This window comes from Octopus bimaculoides, chromosome 5, assembly GCF_046866305.1.
Source record: "Octopus bimaculoides isolate indiv1 chromosome 5, ASM4686630v1, whole genome shotgun sequence".
NCBI lineage: Eukaryota > Metazoa > Mollusca > Cephalopoda > Octopoda > Octopodidae > Octopus > Octopus bimaculoides.
In genome coordinates, this window is record NC_142932.1 from 100,999,502 (window position 1) to 101,017,070 (window position 17,569).

General features: G+C 37.8%; 1 protein-coding gene across 1 annotated transcript in view; it reads left to right on the forward strand.

Moving 5' to 3' along the window:
* LOC106868348 (protein sel-1 homolog 3) overlaps positions 1-9,105 on the forward strand; it is a 63,853-nt gene extending 54,748 nt beyond the window's left edge. Inside the window, exons 24-25 of the mRNA XM_089352784.1 lie at positions 1,088-1,190; positions 6,876-9,105. Coding sequence (XP_089208910.1) covers positions 1,088-1,190; positions 6,876-6,971 — 199 coding nt within the window. The 3' untranslated portion in view covers positions 6,972-9,105. The remainder of the gene's footprint in view (positions 1-1,087; positions 1,191-6,875) is intronic.
* Positions 9,106-17,569: the final 8,464 nt, after the last annotated feature.

Sequence of the window (17,569 nt, forward strand, 5' to 3'; positions counted from 1 at the left end):
GACTAAAACAAAAACTACCTTCTATGTTGCAGTCCTCGTATAAATTATTATTTACTTTCTCTCTGTTCCTCTACTCGCTCTGCTTCTCTCACCATCTTTTATACCTTTTCATCTCTCTCTCTCTCTCTCTCTCTCTCTCTCTCTCTCTCTCTCTCTCTCTCTCTCTCTGTTTGCTTGCCTGTATTGACCTGTCTTAGCGTAGCTATTGACAGAGGGAGTCTGTATTTCTCAGTCCTTTATTCATCTACAGTTCCTTTTGACACTGTTAATGTTGTTTGACTCCAGGTCGTCACGTGCCTAGGGTTAAATTATCCCATGCGGTCTCCGTTTCTTGTCTTGTGCCATAATTTCCCAAGCACTCTCAACCCATTTGTCTCTTCAACTGTCGTTACCTTTACTGCTTCCGCTCTGGTCCCCCGCAATGACCAATATTTCGAGTCATAAATGATCGTGCTAAGTATAACATGTAGATATATAGATAATCCAGCCTCTCTGTATTTAACGTACAGTTATATATATGTTACGAGTGAACCGTATCTAACTGCTGAATTGTAATTAGTGTTGACCACCTCTTTCGAATGCGGCTATGATTAAGACATCTTTCGATAATTCACTCTGCCTAGCTCTAAAGAGACACCAAAGTTCAACGGTAACATTGTATAAGTAATGAATGTTTATTTAACTGGTTATATAAACGGCAGACTTAATGTAAACACTCTAAATAAAACAGAATCAAGTAGTTCCTCCACAGGATAATGTTTTGAAGGAATCATTACTTACTAAAGAAAAACATTTTGGAAGAAATGCATTAGAAAGTTCAGTTTCGAGTTTCTAGAGATAGTTTCGCTGTCTTGTCTTTTTAAATAATCAAAACAATGTTTCTTTTTTCTGATGCGAGTTTATATAATGAAATGGCTTTAGCGCTGATTGATGACAGTCCATTCTGTCATATATAACTTAAGTCGGTCACGTAAAACAAGAACAAAACAAAAAAAGCTAACTAAATATTTGCCTGTTTCTACTGTAACTGATGTAGGTCAAGTATAGAAAACTAATCAAATATTGAATTCAATGACTTCGTTTACAGGTGTAAAGAATCGCATAACACTGATGCTTACATTCCATGTTCTATTGCTTTATGGAAAGTTCAAATGCTTTATGTATGGAAGCACTATCATCTATGGATGAAGGTAAGTAGAACCACGGAAACATTTACTGAAATTTTTTTTAAATCGTGGGCAGTTTTGTATAGGAGGTTGAATATATAACGAAGCGATTTTTTCAAGATTTTATTTTAGTGTAAGGAAATATATGTTAGCGTAGATAAAAAAAAAATTTTCAAAATATATTTGACATTGTGCAGGAGTGGCTGTGTGGTAAGTAGCTAGCTTCCCAACCACATGGTTCTGGGTTCAGTCCCACTGTATGGCACCTTGGGCAAGTGTCTTCTACTATAGCCTCGGGCCGACCAAATCCTTGTGAGTGGATTTGGTAGACGGAAACTGTATGTGTGTGTATATGTTTTGTGTGTCTGTGTTTGTCCCCCCCCCCAACATCGCTTGATAACCGATGCTGGTGTGTTTACGTCCCCTTAACGTAGCGGTTCGGCAAAGGAGACCGATAGAATAAGTACTAGGCTTCCAAAAAGAATAAGTCCTGGGGTCGATTTGCTCGACTAAAGGCGGTGCTCCAGCATGGCCGCAGTCAAATGACTGAAACAAGTAAAAGAGAAAGAGAGATTGATAAAATATATCTTAGCATACATATGACCCTACATCCAAATGAAAGTCCACAGAATAAAAACTCTGTCTAAAGAATATATTGCAATGAATGGTTATAGAACTATGTTTGTAGAGAGTGAGGGGAGGTATAATTTGGGTGCATACATGCAGCATCTCTAGTATAGACGGAAGTACACGTTTCTGATGTTTCTAAAGAAATATTTTAGAAGGCGAACAGATAATCAATAAACAATAATGGCAAAAGTGAAACCGTTTGGATTAAGTATTTGGTGGCAGTCACGAATTAAAATCTGGGCGGAGTATCGGATCAGGACGCCCACATAAGTTGGATTTTCTCCGTTTTGATGTTGATGTTTCCAACTTCTTTTCACCACGGCCTTCAAAATGATGGGGGCATCTTTCTATGAAAAAGATTTGAAAATTCCTGGTTTTATTTTCAACTCACCCTCACCCCTACTCACGACCGATTGCGGCCAATATTTTGGTACTACGCACTTAAAAACCATGGGAGAAACCTTTGCGGTAAAAAGAAAAAAATGTAAATATCTTCAGACGAAAAAGGTGTGATTTTGGGGGGAGTGGCAGTCGATTACATCGACCCCAGTACGCAGCTGCTATTTAATTTATCGATCCCGAAAGGATGAAAGGCAAAGTCGACCTCGGCGGAATTTGAACTCAGAACATAACGGCAGACGAAATACCGCTAAGCATTTCGCCCGGTGTGCTAACGTTTCTGCCAGCTCGCCGCCTCAGTCTGGTGAAATACTGGTGAGTAAAATGTCACAAAGCTGAATATATGTATGTATATACATGTCTGTGTATGTTGATATGTATACCACAAACACGCACACACACATACGCACTAGCTCTTACGAAATGTGTTGAGTGTCACTTTCGTTTGTGCATTCACTTGTACGCGCGCACACACATATTTAATATGTATGTATGTATGTATATTCATTTCTGGAATGTTCTTTGTGTGGGAGGTACTACACTATTCAGTATTTCTCAGGTGTTAGAGGAATGGGATTCATACAATACATATACTAAACAGGACACTTGAGGGATGGCTAAGAGAAGGAAGTAGAATGTAGCTCACTACTTTAAGATAACATCGTTCTCAAACTTGTGTGTCCAGTAAGGGTATATTCATTTATTCATTCATTCATTTGTTTATTTATTTACTTACGGAAATAACTTACTATGAGTCACATTGCTGCTGGGGAAAATTCAGTAAAATTTGTTTCGACGTTGTCTTTATCATGTCTACATGATAAAATCTAAATTTTTCAGGTTTTAATCATAGAGAGTAGGCTGAAAATTTCATAGGCTTGCTTTGAAGGAGTGACATTAGGGCTGTGAGATCTTGCATGCATTAATTTCGACCCTTCTTATTAACACGTGCATTGTTTCTTTCCAGGTAAACTGGCAATTGACTGTTCAAAGAAGACTTCAAAACTAACTAGTAGCGACTTCTCTTGAAAATGGACAGAATTTCTCATCGTGGTGTTATCAAGTACCTGCAAAAAAAAAAAGGGTTTAGCCTCCAAAGAAATTCATGTTGATATGGGTGCTACGTTAGGAAATGATGCTCCAGCTTTATCAACAGTACAAAAGTGGTCAGCTGAATTTAGGAGGGGAAGGGAGAGTCTTGAAGATGACCCAAGGACTGGACATCCTGCAACTGCCACCATCGAGGTAGTGATCATGTTCACCATATGGTGACGTATGACAGGCAATTGACAATAAATCAGATAGCCAATGCTATAGACTATCCAGTGAGAGAGTTGAGAATATTCTGCACTATGAATTTGGCATGACGAAGGTTTCTGTTCGGTGGGTGTCACGTCTTCTGGCACCTGATCAAAGGTGCATTAGTCTGATCACATCAGAGCAAAATTTGACATTGTTTGCGGTAGATCCAGCCGATTTCCTTGAACGTTTCCTAACCCAGGGTGAGTGTTGGTTTCATCATTTTGAGCCAGAGACAAAGAGAAAACTCATACAGTGGAAACACCCCTTCTCACCTGCTCTAAGGAAGGCCAAGGTCGTTTTATCAGCAGGAAAGATGATTGTCTCGGTTTTTTGGGATGCAATAGGCAATTTGTTTATTGACTATATTCAAAAGGGCCACACCATCAATAGAGAGTACTATACCAACTTGCTTAGGCAGTTGCAAAAGGCTATCAAGACCAAACACCCAAGAAAACCGATGAAAAGGGTTTTATTTCACCAGGACAGTGCTACAGAGCACAAGTCCTTGGCTTCAAATGGAGGCTGCTGCGCGTGGTTATGGCTTGGAACTTGTTGATCACCTCTATTCTCTTGATTTGGTCCTATCTGACTATGCCCCATCTGACTATCATATGTTTCCCAATATGTAAAAACACTTGACTGGGAATCAGTATCGTAATGATGGTAACATCATACCTGCTGTTGATGACTTCTTTGACCAACAGGATGAAAGCCTCTTCACCATGGGAATCACTGCAACACCGATGGAAGAAGAGTGTGGACCGTAAGGGGGACTATGCTGAAAAATTTTTTCACATGGTTACATTCCATGAGAGTATCTTGTTCAGCCCATGAACTTTTCAGCCGACCCTCGTTCCTACCTTAAAATGGTACCCACTGCAAGGTCCACTCCTTATTTTGATGTGGTGGCTTGTGTACTTCAATGACCACCAAGAGCGTAAGATCCTAGTAAGACCTCCCATGCTGAGCAAGCCAAAACAAAAAAAAAGTGACTAAACTAATATGGATCACCTTCCAGAGATAAAAATAGGTTTGCATCAGACTAACAATCGTATCCCGAAAAATAAAAGCAAAGTTACAGAAGCATCGATGGTAATTCAAAACCAACAAGACTTCAGAGAGGAAGGTCTTCCAATAGGAGAACGTCAGACTCTGACTGGCAATCAACAAGGGAGACAGAAGAGGGGGTCCCCTACATATAGCTGGAGGCGAGATACTGAGGCAGGGCTGGAAAAGCAGGGGTCCAACTGGTGAAAAGCAGAGAAGACATTCCAGAATCGAGAACAGTGGAGAAAAAGTCGTCGCTGGCTTATTCTCTATAGGAAGCAAAGGGCTCAAGAAAAAGATTGAAGTAACACCGTTCGTGCTTTCTCAAAGATATCTGTATTGTCAAATGAGAGACCTTCAACCAAAAATCGAAATCAGATCGTGGACAAAAGTTGCTGACGGCTTTCTTCTATCCAATGGCACTTCATAAAACTGTAGTAGACTTCATTTGGTCACATTCCATGAGAATGACTTGTTCAGTTTATGACTTTTTCAGCCAACCCTCATGTGTACCTTAAAGTGGTACCCATTGCAACGCCTACTCCTTATTCCACTGAAAACGGAGTAGATCATACAAAGGAATTATCGACTCCATTAGTACTTGCTGATAAAAATGACTATAGCCTGTGTTTAAATAGTTCAAATCCTGTTTCGAAAACGAAAAAGATCGACGGAACTAGGTCTTCGATACGATAAAGGGTTTCCGTAGTAATTACATAATATGTGCTCCAGTATGTTAACTGGTGGTCTCGTGCAAATTACGTTTAAAATAGTCTCGGGACAATGAAACTTTCCAACTTGACCAGTGATCCCAAATAATCTCGTCCAACTCTATTTTATAAGTCGGATGAATTTGGAGATTGCGGATTGAATACTCTTGAGGTGGAAGGGGAGGGGCATAGCTGGCGTTTAACATCCCAAGTAAGCTGACCTGGCACCACATTACATGAAATCACTTGATAATTTTTTCCTTTGTAGCTTCCCAAATGCTTAGTATTTTATATTTAACTACGGAGCCTTGTATTCTTTAATGAATTTCATGCATTATCATATCAATCTTAGAAAGAATTATTCTTATTTTAAATATTAAACAAATTTATTATTATTATGAAAGCAGTGGCTTTCATGGTTCACATCTTAACTGATTGGAAGTGTTATCATGTACATTGTTTTGTCTTGGTATAAAAGATGGGTTACAGCGAATATTCTGTTCATTACCACAGATTTGCTTGTCAGTTGTTTGACCTCAAACATTTGAGTATGTCCCTTACTGGCTTTCGATATGTGCATCTCTGATCATGAGCAGAAGTAGTTGGGGAGCATCATAGCCATGTGTCGAGAGGAATTCTTTGGGGTTTGGATAATTCACCCTTGGAAACATGAGTGTTTCGTTCAACATCCTTAAACAACCCTTATTGAAGGACCTTTTGACATTATTATTATTATTATTAATATTATTAATATTATTATTATTATTATTATTATTATTATATGTTTGACTTTTGCTTCGTATTTGTACAAGTTGACTCCAAGTCTCACCCAGAGACCTCAAGAGACAACAAGTTAGAAGTTCAAGTTGGTGTTATGACTAGGGTGTCATATATTTGGTTTTGCACAAAGTATTGTTTTAGAGAATGTTTAAGAAAACATAAGAAAATCATTATAAGTTTGTTTTAAAATTTGAGATTACATAGACAGTGTTTTACGTAGGATATGGGCAGTTCCCATGAGCACTATTTCATTATTGTTATTATTATTATTATTATTATTATTATTATTATTATTATTATTATTATTATTATCAAGGTAGTGAGCCGGTAGAATCGTTAGCATACCGAGCAAAATGCTTAGCAGCATTTCGTCCGTCTCTATGTTCTGAGTTCAAATTCCACCGAGGTCAACTTTACCTTTCGTCCTTTCGGGGTCGATAAATTAAGTACCAGTGAAACACCGAGGCCTTGTGTCTTTCGCAGAAAGAATTATTATTATTATCATTAAGGCGACGAGTTGGCAGAATCATTAGCACGCCGGGCGAAATGCTTAGCGGCATTTCGTTCGTCTTTGCGTTCTGAGTTCATATTCCGCCGAGGTCAACTTTTATCCTTTGGGGCCGATAAATCAAGTAGCAGTTGAGTAGTGGAATCGATGCAATCCACTTAGCCCTTCCCCGCAATTTTCAGGCCTTGTGTCTATAGTAGAAATTATTATTATTATTATTATTATTATTATTATTGTTATTATTATTATTAACATCTCTTGTTTTACTTTTCCCTAAATCTTAGAACTTATTGTAGTCAAATCTGCATAAAATTTTCTGTTCCATTCTTGCAGGTGTCAAGTCTCTTTGGACTGACTCTGGTCACGGCGGGTTTAGTGTACAACCTTATAAAAAGTTACCAACAGATTGATTCAGTGAGCACAGTGTGAACAGATCTGGAATAACGAAGCCATGCATCTCATATTCAAGCACAAAGAATTGATTTGTTTAGGTTTATTTTTGAACATATCCTTAACGAACAAATGCAATTTTGACTTATTTTAATTTGTACAGCGCCTTTCGCCGGAACACGCATTTATGTTTATTTGCTTTAAAGATTTTAGTTATAATGACCGATTTATCGGTGGGGCTAAATAGGTGATTGCATATATATATATATATATATATATATATATATATATATATATATATATATATATATATATATGTATGCATACATATCCACCTATAATTACATGCACTTCTTAAAATAATTAAACCAGCGTTTTTATTTTGTATATTTAAGATAATGTTACCACAATTTAAAACGAGATCTTCAATTCAGTAGCCACAAGTAATACGCACCAATATCTCAATTAACCTGCTTCTAAATAAAGGGCTTTTTTTTTGTACTTTTTCATGCACCTTTTTTCGCTAATTATTTTTCAAAACGAAAAATATCTTTTCTTCTAAAACTTAAACTTACAATATAATTTATATTTTCATTCTTCAATCAGGCTTATATATATATATATATATATATATATATATATATATATATATATATATATATATAGTGAGAATTTACAAAAAAACAAAAGACGGGTGTGTAAACAACAAACAGATGTATTAGTTTAACGCTCGGGAAGTGAGAAAGTCTTTTACGTTTCGATCCTACGTTCTTCGACAGAAAGGAACACAGAAATAAACAGGGAGAGAAAATAGAAAAAGGTTTCGTGGCTAGCGATCTATCACTATATATAGTTCAAATTTACTAGAAAAAGACGAAGACAAGTGTGGGATCAACAAGCAAATGTATTAGTTTGACGCTCGGGAAGAATAGAAAAGTCTTTGACGTTTCGAGCCTACACTCTTCGACAGAAAGGGCTGAGAGGAAAAAAATGGAAAGAGAAGGAAAAAACAAACAAAGAAACAAAAACGGAGAGTATATATATATATATATATATAACATTTAGAATCAAAGTGAATATGGTACTTAAGTTTAGGCACCAGAATTTAGTATGGTATTATCCAAACAATCCCCAAAATAAGGGGATCAAAAATCAAAATAAGCAACAAGGATATTCAAGGTTACTGCAGTACGATCATTTCATGCGACTCCATTTATTTAAGCAATGTGAGCATTACATTAAATGTAAAATGCATTTTACATTTAATGTAATGCTCACATTGCTTAAATAAATGAAGTAGCATGAAACATGCGTACTGCAATAGCCTTTAAAAATCCGTGTTGCTTTTTTTGATTTATATATATATATATATATATATATATATATATATATATATATATATATATATATATATTATCAGAATTGTTTTAAATAAATAGACATAATATAATGTCTAACAGCTGATGAATACTACCTCCGGATTCCCTCCATTTTCTTCTTGTCACACACACACACACACACACACACACACACACGTTTGTGGTTTTTCTATTAGTTAAAGGACAGAATTCCTTTTTTTACTGAGTTAAGGGAGAAAGGTGCTGTATGTGTGTAAGTTTAGTTAGACTTCTAATTTCTATACTTCCATCTAGCAATTGTAAATGTGAAATATTGAAAACTATTACCATGCTAAAATTACATCTCAACAAATGTTCTATGACGCAGTTATAGGATAATGGATTGAAAACGATGTTTCAGTAGATATTGTGATTAAAATGAAATATCTTTTAAATATTCTTTAGAGATTTCTTTTGACTACAAAGCCTAATGTTGCTACACAATCAACAGCACCAGTGCCGTTTTGAAATGTCTATCAATATCGATAAATTAGGTTTGACACAAGAACTCAAATATGAAGGTGGGTATATTCGATTAAATCGATCCAAATATTTGACGGATACATATTTCACAGACATTTCAAATAAAGGATAGGAAAAATCAGTTTCAGACTGGAATTGAACTTAGATCGTAAGAGGCTGTAATTAAACACCCATAAGGAGTTTTGCCGACGCGCTAATGATTTGGCCAATTCGTCAACCAACAAAAAATTTCGAGTATGTGATATGTAATATATTAATTAATGAAAATAAACTTATTTCTATGACTTTGTAAATTTTAGTTTTAAATTGTTGTTTGTATTGATTTTTTTGTTGTCTAACAATAATTAAAATCTGAGCAGATATGATTAAAAGTGCTTCAGCTCAGATCATGCTATTATTTTAGCGGCATTCTGGACAACGTGGAGGCGCAATGGCCCAGTGGTTAGGGCAGCGGACTCGCGGTCATAGGATCACGGTTTCGATTCCCAGACCTGGCGTTGTGAGTGTATATTGAGCGAAAGTGCCTAAAACTCCACGAGGCTCCGGCAGGAGATGGTGTCGAACCCTGCTGTACTCTTTCACCACAACTTTCTCTCACTCTTACTTCCTGTTTCTGTTGTGCCTGTAATTCAAAGGGTCAGCCTTGTCACACTGTGTCACGCTGAATATCCCCGAGAACTACGTTAAGGGTACACGTGTCTGTGGAGTGCTCAGCCACTTGCACGTTAATTTCACGAGCAGGCTGTTCCGTTGATCGGATCAACTGGAACCCTCGACGTCGTAAGCGACGGAGTGCCAACAACAACATTCTGGACAACGTTAGCTAATGTGTCCTTTTATTTTTAGATAGAAGAGCATGGTTTGTAGCATTATTCAAATCTAGCCGCAGCCTCATCGAACAGACATACTGAAACTTATACTTGCCACAACAATTCCATATCTTTAGAGGCATCCACGACAATGTTATCTAATGTATTTCTACATTTCTAAAGATGATAGGACATGAGCTGATTGATACTTTTAAGACGATGGGATATGATTTGGGAGAGATATGTTCGAGCGGATGCACATAGGGCTCCTTCTTTCATTTGATTGTAATAATGGGTAAACCTATCTAACTTATTTGAGCATGAAAGGTAGCTAAAAGGTTGCTGGCCAACACTGAATGTAAAACCTTCTAAACCTATGAAATACTTCTGAAACTTATTTTTCATAGTGTATCAAAATTTTTATGTTCCTGCTCTGAAAAGTAAGCATAACTTGCCGGAGAGCTTTATTAGTAAGACAGTTTCAGTTAGCTTTTACTATGGCTGAGCCGTCTGAAATCACTTGCTCGTAATGTCTCTGCGTTCCTAGGACTATTGCACTTGTTAACTCTTCGACAACGCCATAGTTTTAAAGCCCTTTTCATAATTTTGAAAGGAGTTTCTGACAAAATTTGTTATGCACTTTCTCTGATTAATACAATACACGAATCAGGTTAGAATGGACGAAAAGAGAGAGAAATATATTTAAATTTTCCATGATGTTTGACTCATGCATTTTTAAACTCATTTTCTTATTTTACATATCAAGTCTGACTCTCTGAATCTCCCTCAAACCGCATCCATTGTCTTAAAGAGAAACTGACAATGAAAACACTATACCTGAAAATAAAGAATGTGTGGTCACGACTGGAGTTTCTTTTGATCATAAGTGACCTAGGAATCACTGAGATCCAAAGAAGAACAGTAACAGCACGAACAAAAAGAATTGACCTCAAAATAAAACATTTAGTCAAACAAGCCTCTTGTAAAAATCTATATTAACTCGCCATTAGAAATGTACTACGTACAAACAGTCTTTACAACAAAAAACATTTCACAGCTCATATTACAAAATAAAAAAGTTAAACTAGAAATATGTTATCTTTTCTTTCGAAAGGCAAAATCAATAGCAATAATTTACTCACCCATACAACTACCATCATAAAAAAGACAAAGAAAGTGATTTGTAGGATATATTCGACTGTTAGATGTCTTAAAACCAACTTTACAAACATATTATAAAAGCATTATGCAATAATTTCACACGAATAGTATTATATAAATTTTTAAGATGATGGGGTGAGGCTTGAGGGAAATTTCACGTCAATATCTAGTATTTCGATCGACCACAGAGAAATAATCACTCTTGCTCGACAATCATCTCGAAGATACAGTTAGGTGTCAAATATCATATAAATCGCCCATGTAACAACCAAATTATCGCCGGTGAACTCTAATCATGTAATTCGTTAACCAAAGAAATCAGGAATATAAGAATGGTTCCCATCGAATATTTTCAGCATTTAATGATAAAGTTCACTCACTTCAGAGGACTCTGGACATTGGACATTTTATTCTTTATACAAATAAATCAGGAACATAATAGTTTCTGTAGGATATTTTAAGCATTCGATGATACGGTTCGCTACCACGAATTGGATCATCTATATTCGGCTGGTTATATGGTCAGCTTTTAGAAGCCTGCAGCAACTCATCCACACCCCAACTACTAAACATATATTTGACCAACGAAATGTGTAATTTAAATAGTGAGAGACAAAGCCTAAATATTTACATGGTTATAACTCAACGGTGGAGGCGCAATGGTCCAGTGGTTAGGGCAGCGGACTCGCGGTCATAGGATCGCGGTTTCGATTCCCAGACCGGGCGTTGTGAGTGTTTATTGAGCGAAAACACCTAAAACTCCACGAGGCTTCGGCAGGGGATGTTGGCGAACCCTGCTGTACTCTTTCACCACAACTTTCTCTCTTTGTTTCTGTTGTGCTTGTAATTCAAAGGGCCAGCCTTGTCACACTGTGTCACGCTGAATATCCCCGAGAACTACGTTAAGGGTACACGTGTCTGTGGAGTGCTCAGCCACTTGCACGTTAATTTCACGAGCAGGCTGTTCCGTTGATCGGATCAACTGGAACCCTCGATGTCGTAAGCGATAGAATGCCAACATATAACTCAACGAATAAAAAAGGGGAAATATGGTATTTGGTATACTTGTATTTGTCAATGTTGTTCATATATATGCCACTGGCCACATTAAGTTATTTCCTCTTAGCTCATTTGAGTTTAATTTATGCAAATTATCTTAGCCATAAAATGTTCTAGTGTTTTCGTATGTCTGTATCCCTCCGCTGTTGTTGACAGGTTAGGGCAGTTTTCGTACTGATGATGCCTATTAAAGCAGAAACATATCCAGAACAGTCCTTTTATCTCCTGACGACACGCCTGTCCCTTTCCTTAATTGCATACCAATTTTGGAAAATCCTTGATTCATGAGATTATTACCCCATCCTCGTACGCTGCTGGTCTCTATTACCATTTGGTAATTATGATACATTGTCTCGAGGTAGAGATAACCTTTATAAAATCAAGAATTTCTTCTGTGATATTTGATATACCTGTATTCGTGTTTATGTACGTGTATATATATATATATATATATATATATATATATATATATGAAGAGCGTAGCTCGAAACGTCAAAGACTTTCCGTATTCCCGAGCGTCATACTAATATATACTTTTGTTATTTACACCACCTGTCCTCGTCTGTTGTTATTATTTGTATATTCTCCCATATATATATATATATACATACATACATACATATATATATATATGGGAGAATATACAAATAATAACAACAGACGAGGACAGGTGGTGTAAATAACAAAAGGATATATTAGTATGACGCTCGGGAATACGGAAAGTCTTTGACGTTTCGAGCTACGCTCTTCAACAGAAAGAATACGGAGACAAGGAGAAAAACACGGAGAAAAAAAATTGAATAGTGTTCAGTCAACGGTCAAATATATATATATATATATATATATATATATATATATATATATATATAACTGGCACTCAATCGGTTACAACGAAGAGAGTTCCAGTTGATCCGAGCAATGGAACAGCCTGCTCATGAAATAAACGCGCAAGTCGCTGAGTACACAGATACGTGCACTCTTAACATAGTTCTCAGGGAGATTCAGCGTGCCATAGAATGTGACAATGTGAAATACAGGTACTACTCATTTTTGCCAGCGGAGTGGACTGAGTTAAAGGGAAATAAAGTGTCTTGTTCAAAGGCACGACGCGCTGCCGGGAATCGAACTCACGACCTTACAGTCATCAGCCGAATGTCCTAACCACCAAACCACGTGCCTTGATGTACGTGTGTATATTCTTTTGTTGGCACTCCGTCGCTTACGACGTCGAGGGTTCCAGTTGATCCGATCAACAGAACAGCCTGCTCGTGAAATTAACGTGCAAGTGGCTGAGCACTCCACAGACACGTGTACCCTTAACGTAGTTCTCGGAGATATTCAGCGTGACACAGTGTAACAAGGCTGACCCTTTGAATTACAGGTACAACAGAAACAGGAAGTAAGAGTGAGAGAAAGTTGTGGTGAAAGAGTACAGCAGGGTTCATCAGCATCCCCTGCAGGAGCCTTGTGGAGCTTTAGGCGTTTTCGCTCAATAAACACTCACAACGCCCGGTCTGGGAATCGAAACCGCGATCCTATGACCGCGCGTCCGCTGCCCTAACCACTGGGCCATTGCGCCTCCACTCGTGTGTATATAGACATACATAATTCACACACACACACACACACACACACACACACACATGTATGTATACATATATATGTATACGCGTGCGCACGCGTGTGACTTATGAGAAATTTTTAGCAGTCAAAGTTTTCTAAGGTTTATTGACAGTACTACTATAAAACTGTCACGCTGAAACATCGACAATGCTGTGTAGTGACATGTCCTATCGCCGTGCTCTTAATAGCTTTTGAAGCTCTTTTCTTAGTTGCTTGATTATTGGACATTTTCCAAATGTGTAAGTCTGTCTTATTCTCTATTTGTATAATTAAGAAACTGATCTTATGTGTCACACCGTGACGAAAGACAGATGGTAGTAGTCATAGTAGTAGTTGTAGGAGTGCTCTTGACCAGCCTTGACCAGCCTTGACCAAGTAGAAATGTGGTCAAAGGCATTCTAACTGTGACCATCCTTGTTAGCTAATGTTGCCCGCTTTTTAAAAAAAGTTCTTAGGGATCATATGATTTGAAGGAGATTCGGCTGTCATTTCTAGCAGATTGAGCGACCGCACATAGGCTTTTTGTTGCTTAGGCAAAGGAAATATGGATAAACCTATCTCCAGTCTATATAATTCGAATTTTCTTTATGAAATGTTCAGTCCTTTATAGTCTAAATCTTTTAACAATGTCATAAGAAAAAACTAAAAGCTTGCGTAGCAGAGCTTTCCCCATTCCTGGTATAAGATTTCAGTGAAATGTAGATAGATGAGTCGATAAGAAATCGGGAGACCAGGTAAGGGGTTGGTAATATATCTTTAGCCTTTGGAAGTGCGTTGTGTTAGAACCCAGCTCTCATCGAGCTGTAAATCGGTTGTTGCTGTTTAACTCTGTTGTTTAACTTCCGATTAAAGCGATTTGTAATTAAATACGCAACCACCCCGCTTTTTTCAGGAACAATGTAAACTTCAGGAATGCTTCTTCAGCTTGCAGTGTTGTGTTCAATTTCTTATATGGCCAAATATAGAGTTGCACCTAGATTTTCGAAGTGGTTACTTATATAAATATTAATTATGCTCCATGTCGCTTAACTTTATTGATCGGATGGGAATCGGTGCCTTCAACGTGATGCAGAATCAATACTCACTACTTTATATCTAACATCACTGAACACAATGCTCAGTCTTTACTGTCTTTTCATACATATCATTGTCAATACTGACCAATCAGTATCCGATACGCTTTTAAAGTGTTACCTTGAACCTATCTTTTAATGTCCTAAGTTGCTAGGCTTATAAAATTTCTACACCCCTAGTCAATGAGAAAATCTCTGTGTTCGCTCGACTTAGTAGAAATAGCAGCAAAATCTCTCCTCGAACTGCCCACAAACATGATTGTTAGTCTTTTTGCAGACTAGCTGTTTGGTATTTGACCTCCTCTCACCAACTTCCAAATGGTTATAAAATGGCAAACGAAGATTCTTCTGACAGTAACGGTACAATGGACCCAATTTCTATAATGTCAGACCCGTTTTAATTAAAAAAGAAAATTGATATCGACCATGTTCCTCAATCTGCAGCTCCACTAAGACAAAAGTGGATGTAAAAAAAAAGAAGTTGGAGTAATAACATCAACTGGCAGCTATTCCAGGTACTGCCAAGAAATAGTCATGGATACAAATCGATGGAGATTATTTTATCTTTTTGTAGTAATTCTGATTGTCGAACTGGAGAGATTGTTGAAGACTAGAAACGAGTGGCCGTAAATAGGCTTTACTCTTCTAAGAACGAGGCTGTGGTATCTGTTGTTTTAGTCGTGAACCTTGGCGATCAGCCACGTTTAAATACCATTCCAAAGCCACGTTTTCGACGGGTTGGTGAGATGATAGAAATAACTGTTAGTAGTAATAATCCTTTCTATTGGAAGCATAAGGCCTCAAATTTAGGGGAAGGGATTAAGTCGATTACATCGACCCCAGAGCATAACTGGTACTTATTTAATCGACTTCGAAAGGATGAAAGGCAAAGTCGACCCCGATGGAATTGTTAGTAGTAATAACACTGATTATTACCACACTTTTAATTTTTTACCTTCTACATGTTTCTTATTTCTTTATTGCCCACAAGGGGCCAAACATAGAGGGAACAAACAAAGGACAGACAAAGGGATTAAATCGATTACATCGACCCCAGTGCGTAACTGGTACTTATTTAATCGACTCCGAAAGGATGAAAGGCAAAGTCGACCCCGATGGAATTGTTAGTAGTAATAACACTGATTATTACCACACTTTTAATCTTTTACCTTCTACATGTTTCTTATTTCTTTATTGCCCACAAGGGGCCAAAAAAAGAGGGAACAAACAAAGGACAGACAAAGGGATTAAATCGATTACATCGACCCCAGTGTGTAACTGGTACTTAATTTATCGACCCCAAAAGGATGAAAGTCAAAGTCGACCTCGGTGGAATTTGAACTCAGAACGTAACGGCAGACGAAATACCGCTAAGCATTTCGCCCGGTGTGCTAACGTTTCTGCCAGCTCACCGCCTTCTACCCTCTACATGTTTCACCCATTGGACTGCAGCCTTGTTGGGACACCGCGTTTAAGGGTTTAGTTGAACAAATGGACACCAGTACTTATTTTGTTTCAATAACTGATACTTATTGTACTGGCTATTTTTTTTTTTGCTGAACCGGTAAGTTACGGAGATGTTAACAAACCAACACTGGTTATCAAGCTTCTGTGGGGACAAACATAAACATAAAGACATACATATCTGTCTGTCTGTCTACATACATACGCACACATACACGTGCGCGCGCATACACACACATATGTACGACATGCTTTCTTCCATACAGTTTCTGTCTACTAAGTTTAATTACAAGGTGCTGCACAGTTGAACTGAACCGAATGCCATGGCTCAATAAGAAATATTTAATAATTCTCTGGAGTTTTAAAAATTCTTCAGATCTACCGCTACACAGACTTTATCTAAAACGAAGATCCTCTTTCCAGTGATGCTGATGCATAATTTTGTCCAGCTGTGGATCTGCAATGGCACAAAACAAGTGGTTACGAAGCGTACACCCCATATCACCGAAGCTATTAATCTCATCAAAAGAGAAGATGCAATTATATCCGGTGGTGAATTGGCACTATTGTTATTGCTCAGGGTTAATTGCTTAGCGGCATTTCGTCCATCTTTATGTTCTGAGTTCAAATTGTGCCGAAGTTGACTTTGCTTTTCATCCTTTCGGGGGTCGAAAAATTAAGTACCAGTTGAACACAGGGGCAATTTAGAAATATCACATTTCTAAATCTCTCAGAGAGATTTATGCAGTAGTGATACGATGAAGTAGTTGAATGCTGTCAACTTAATGTGACAGTCCCCTGAAGGGAATAATACTACTGTTGGTTAGACCCAGGAAGCTGCATCGCTTCCTGTCGGCCTTGACATATTTCCTGTGTCCTTATGTTTTCAAGGGTGGAGGTGCTTGTCTCCCCCTTGTAAACGTAAGGACACAGGAAATGTGTCAAGGCCGACAGGAAGCGGTGCAGCTTCCTAGGTCTAACCAACAGTAGTATTATTCCCTTCAGGGGACTGTCACATTAAGTTGACAGCATACAAATACTTCAGGGTCAATATAGTTGACTTATTACTCCAACCCAGGAAATTACTGGCCTTGTGCTAAAACTTGAAACTAATTATACCCAAATGCCATTCAAACCAAAAGATGATACTTTCGTTTAGATATCTTTAGTTTCCAGAAATCCCTACTTTTCCATGACAATCAATAAATCTCAGTTTTATTGATAGGCTCTGCGGTAAGAAGCTCATTTCCCAACCACATGGTTCCGGGTTCAGTCCCACTGAGTGAGACCATGGGCAAGTGTCTTCTACTATTGCCTCGGGCTGACCAAAGCCATGTGAATAGATTTGGTAGACAGAAACTGAGAGAAGCACGTCGTATATATGTATATGTATGTATATATATTTATGTGTGTGTGTGTGTCTTCGTGTCTGTGTTTGTCGCTCCATCACCATCACCTGACAACCAATGCTGGTGTGTTTACGTCCCCGTTACCTAGTGGTTCGGCAAAAGAGACCGATAGAATAAGTACGAGGCTTACAAAATCGTAGTGTTGATTGCTTCGACTAA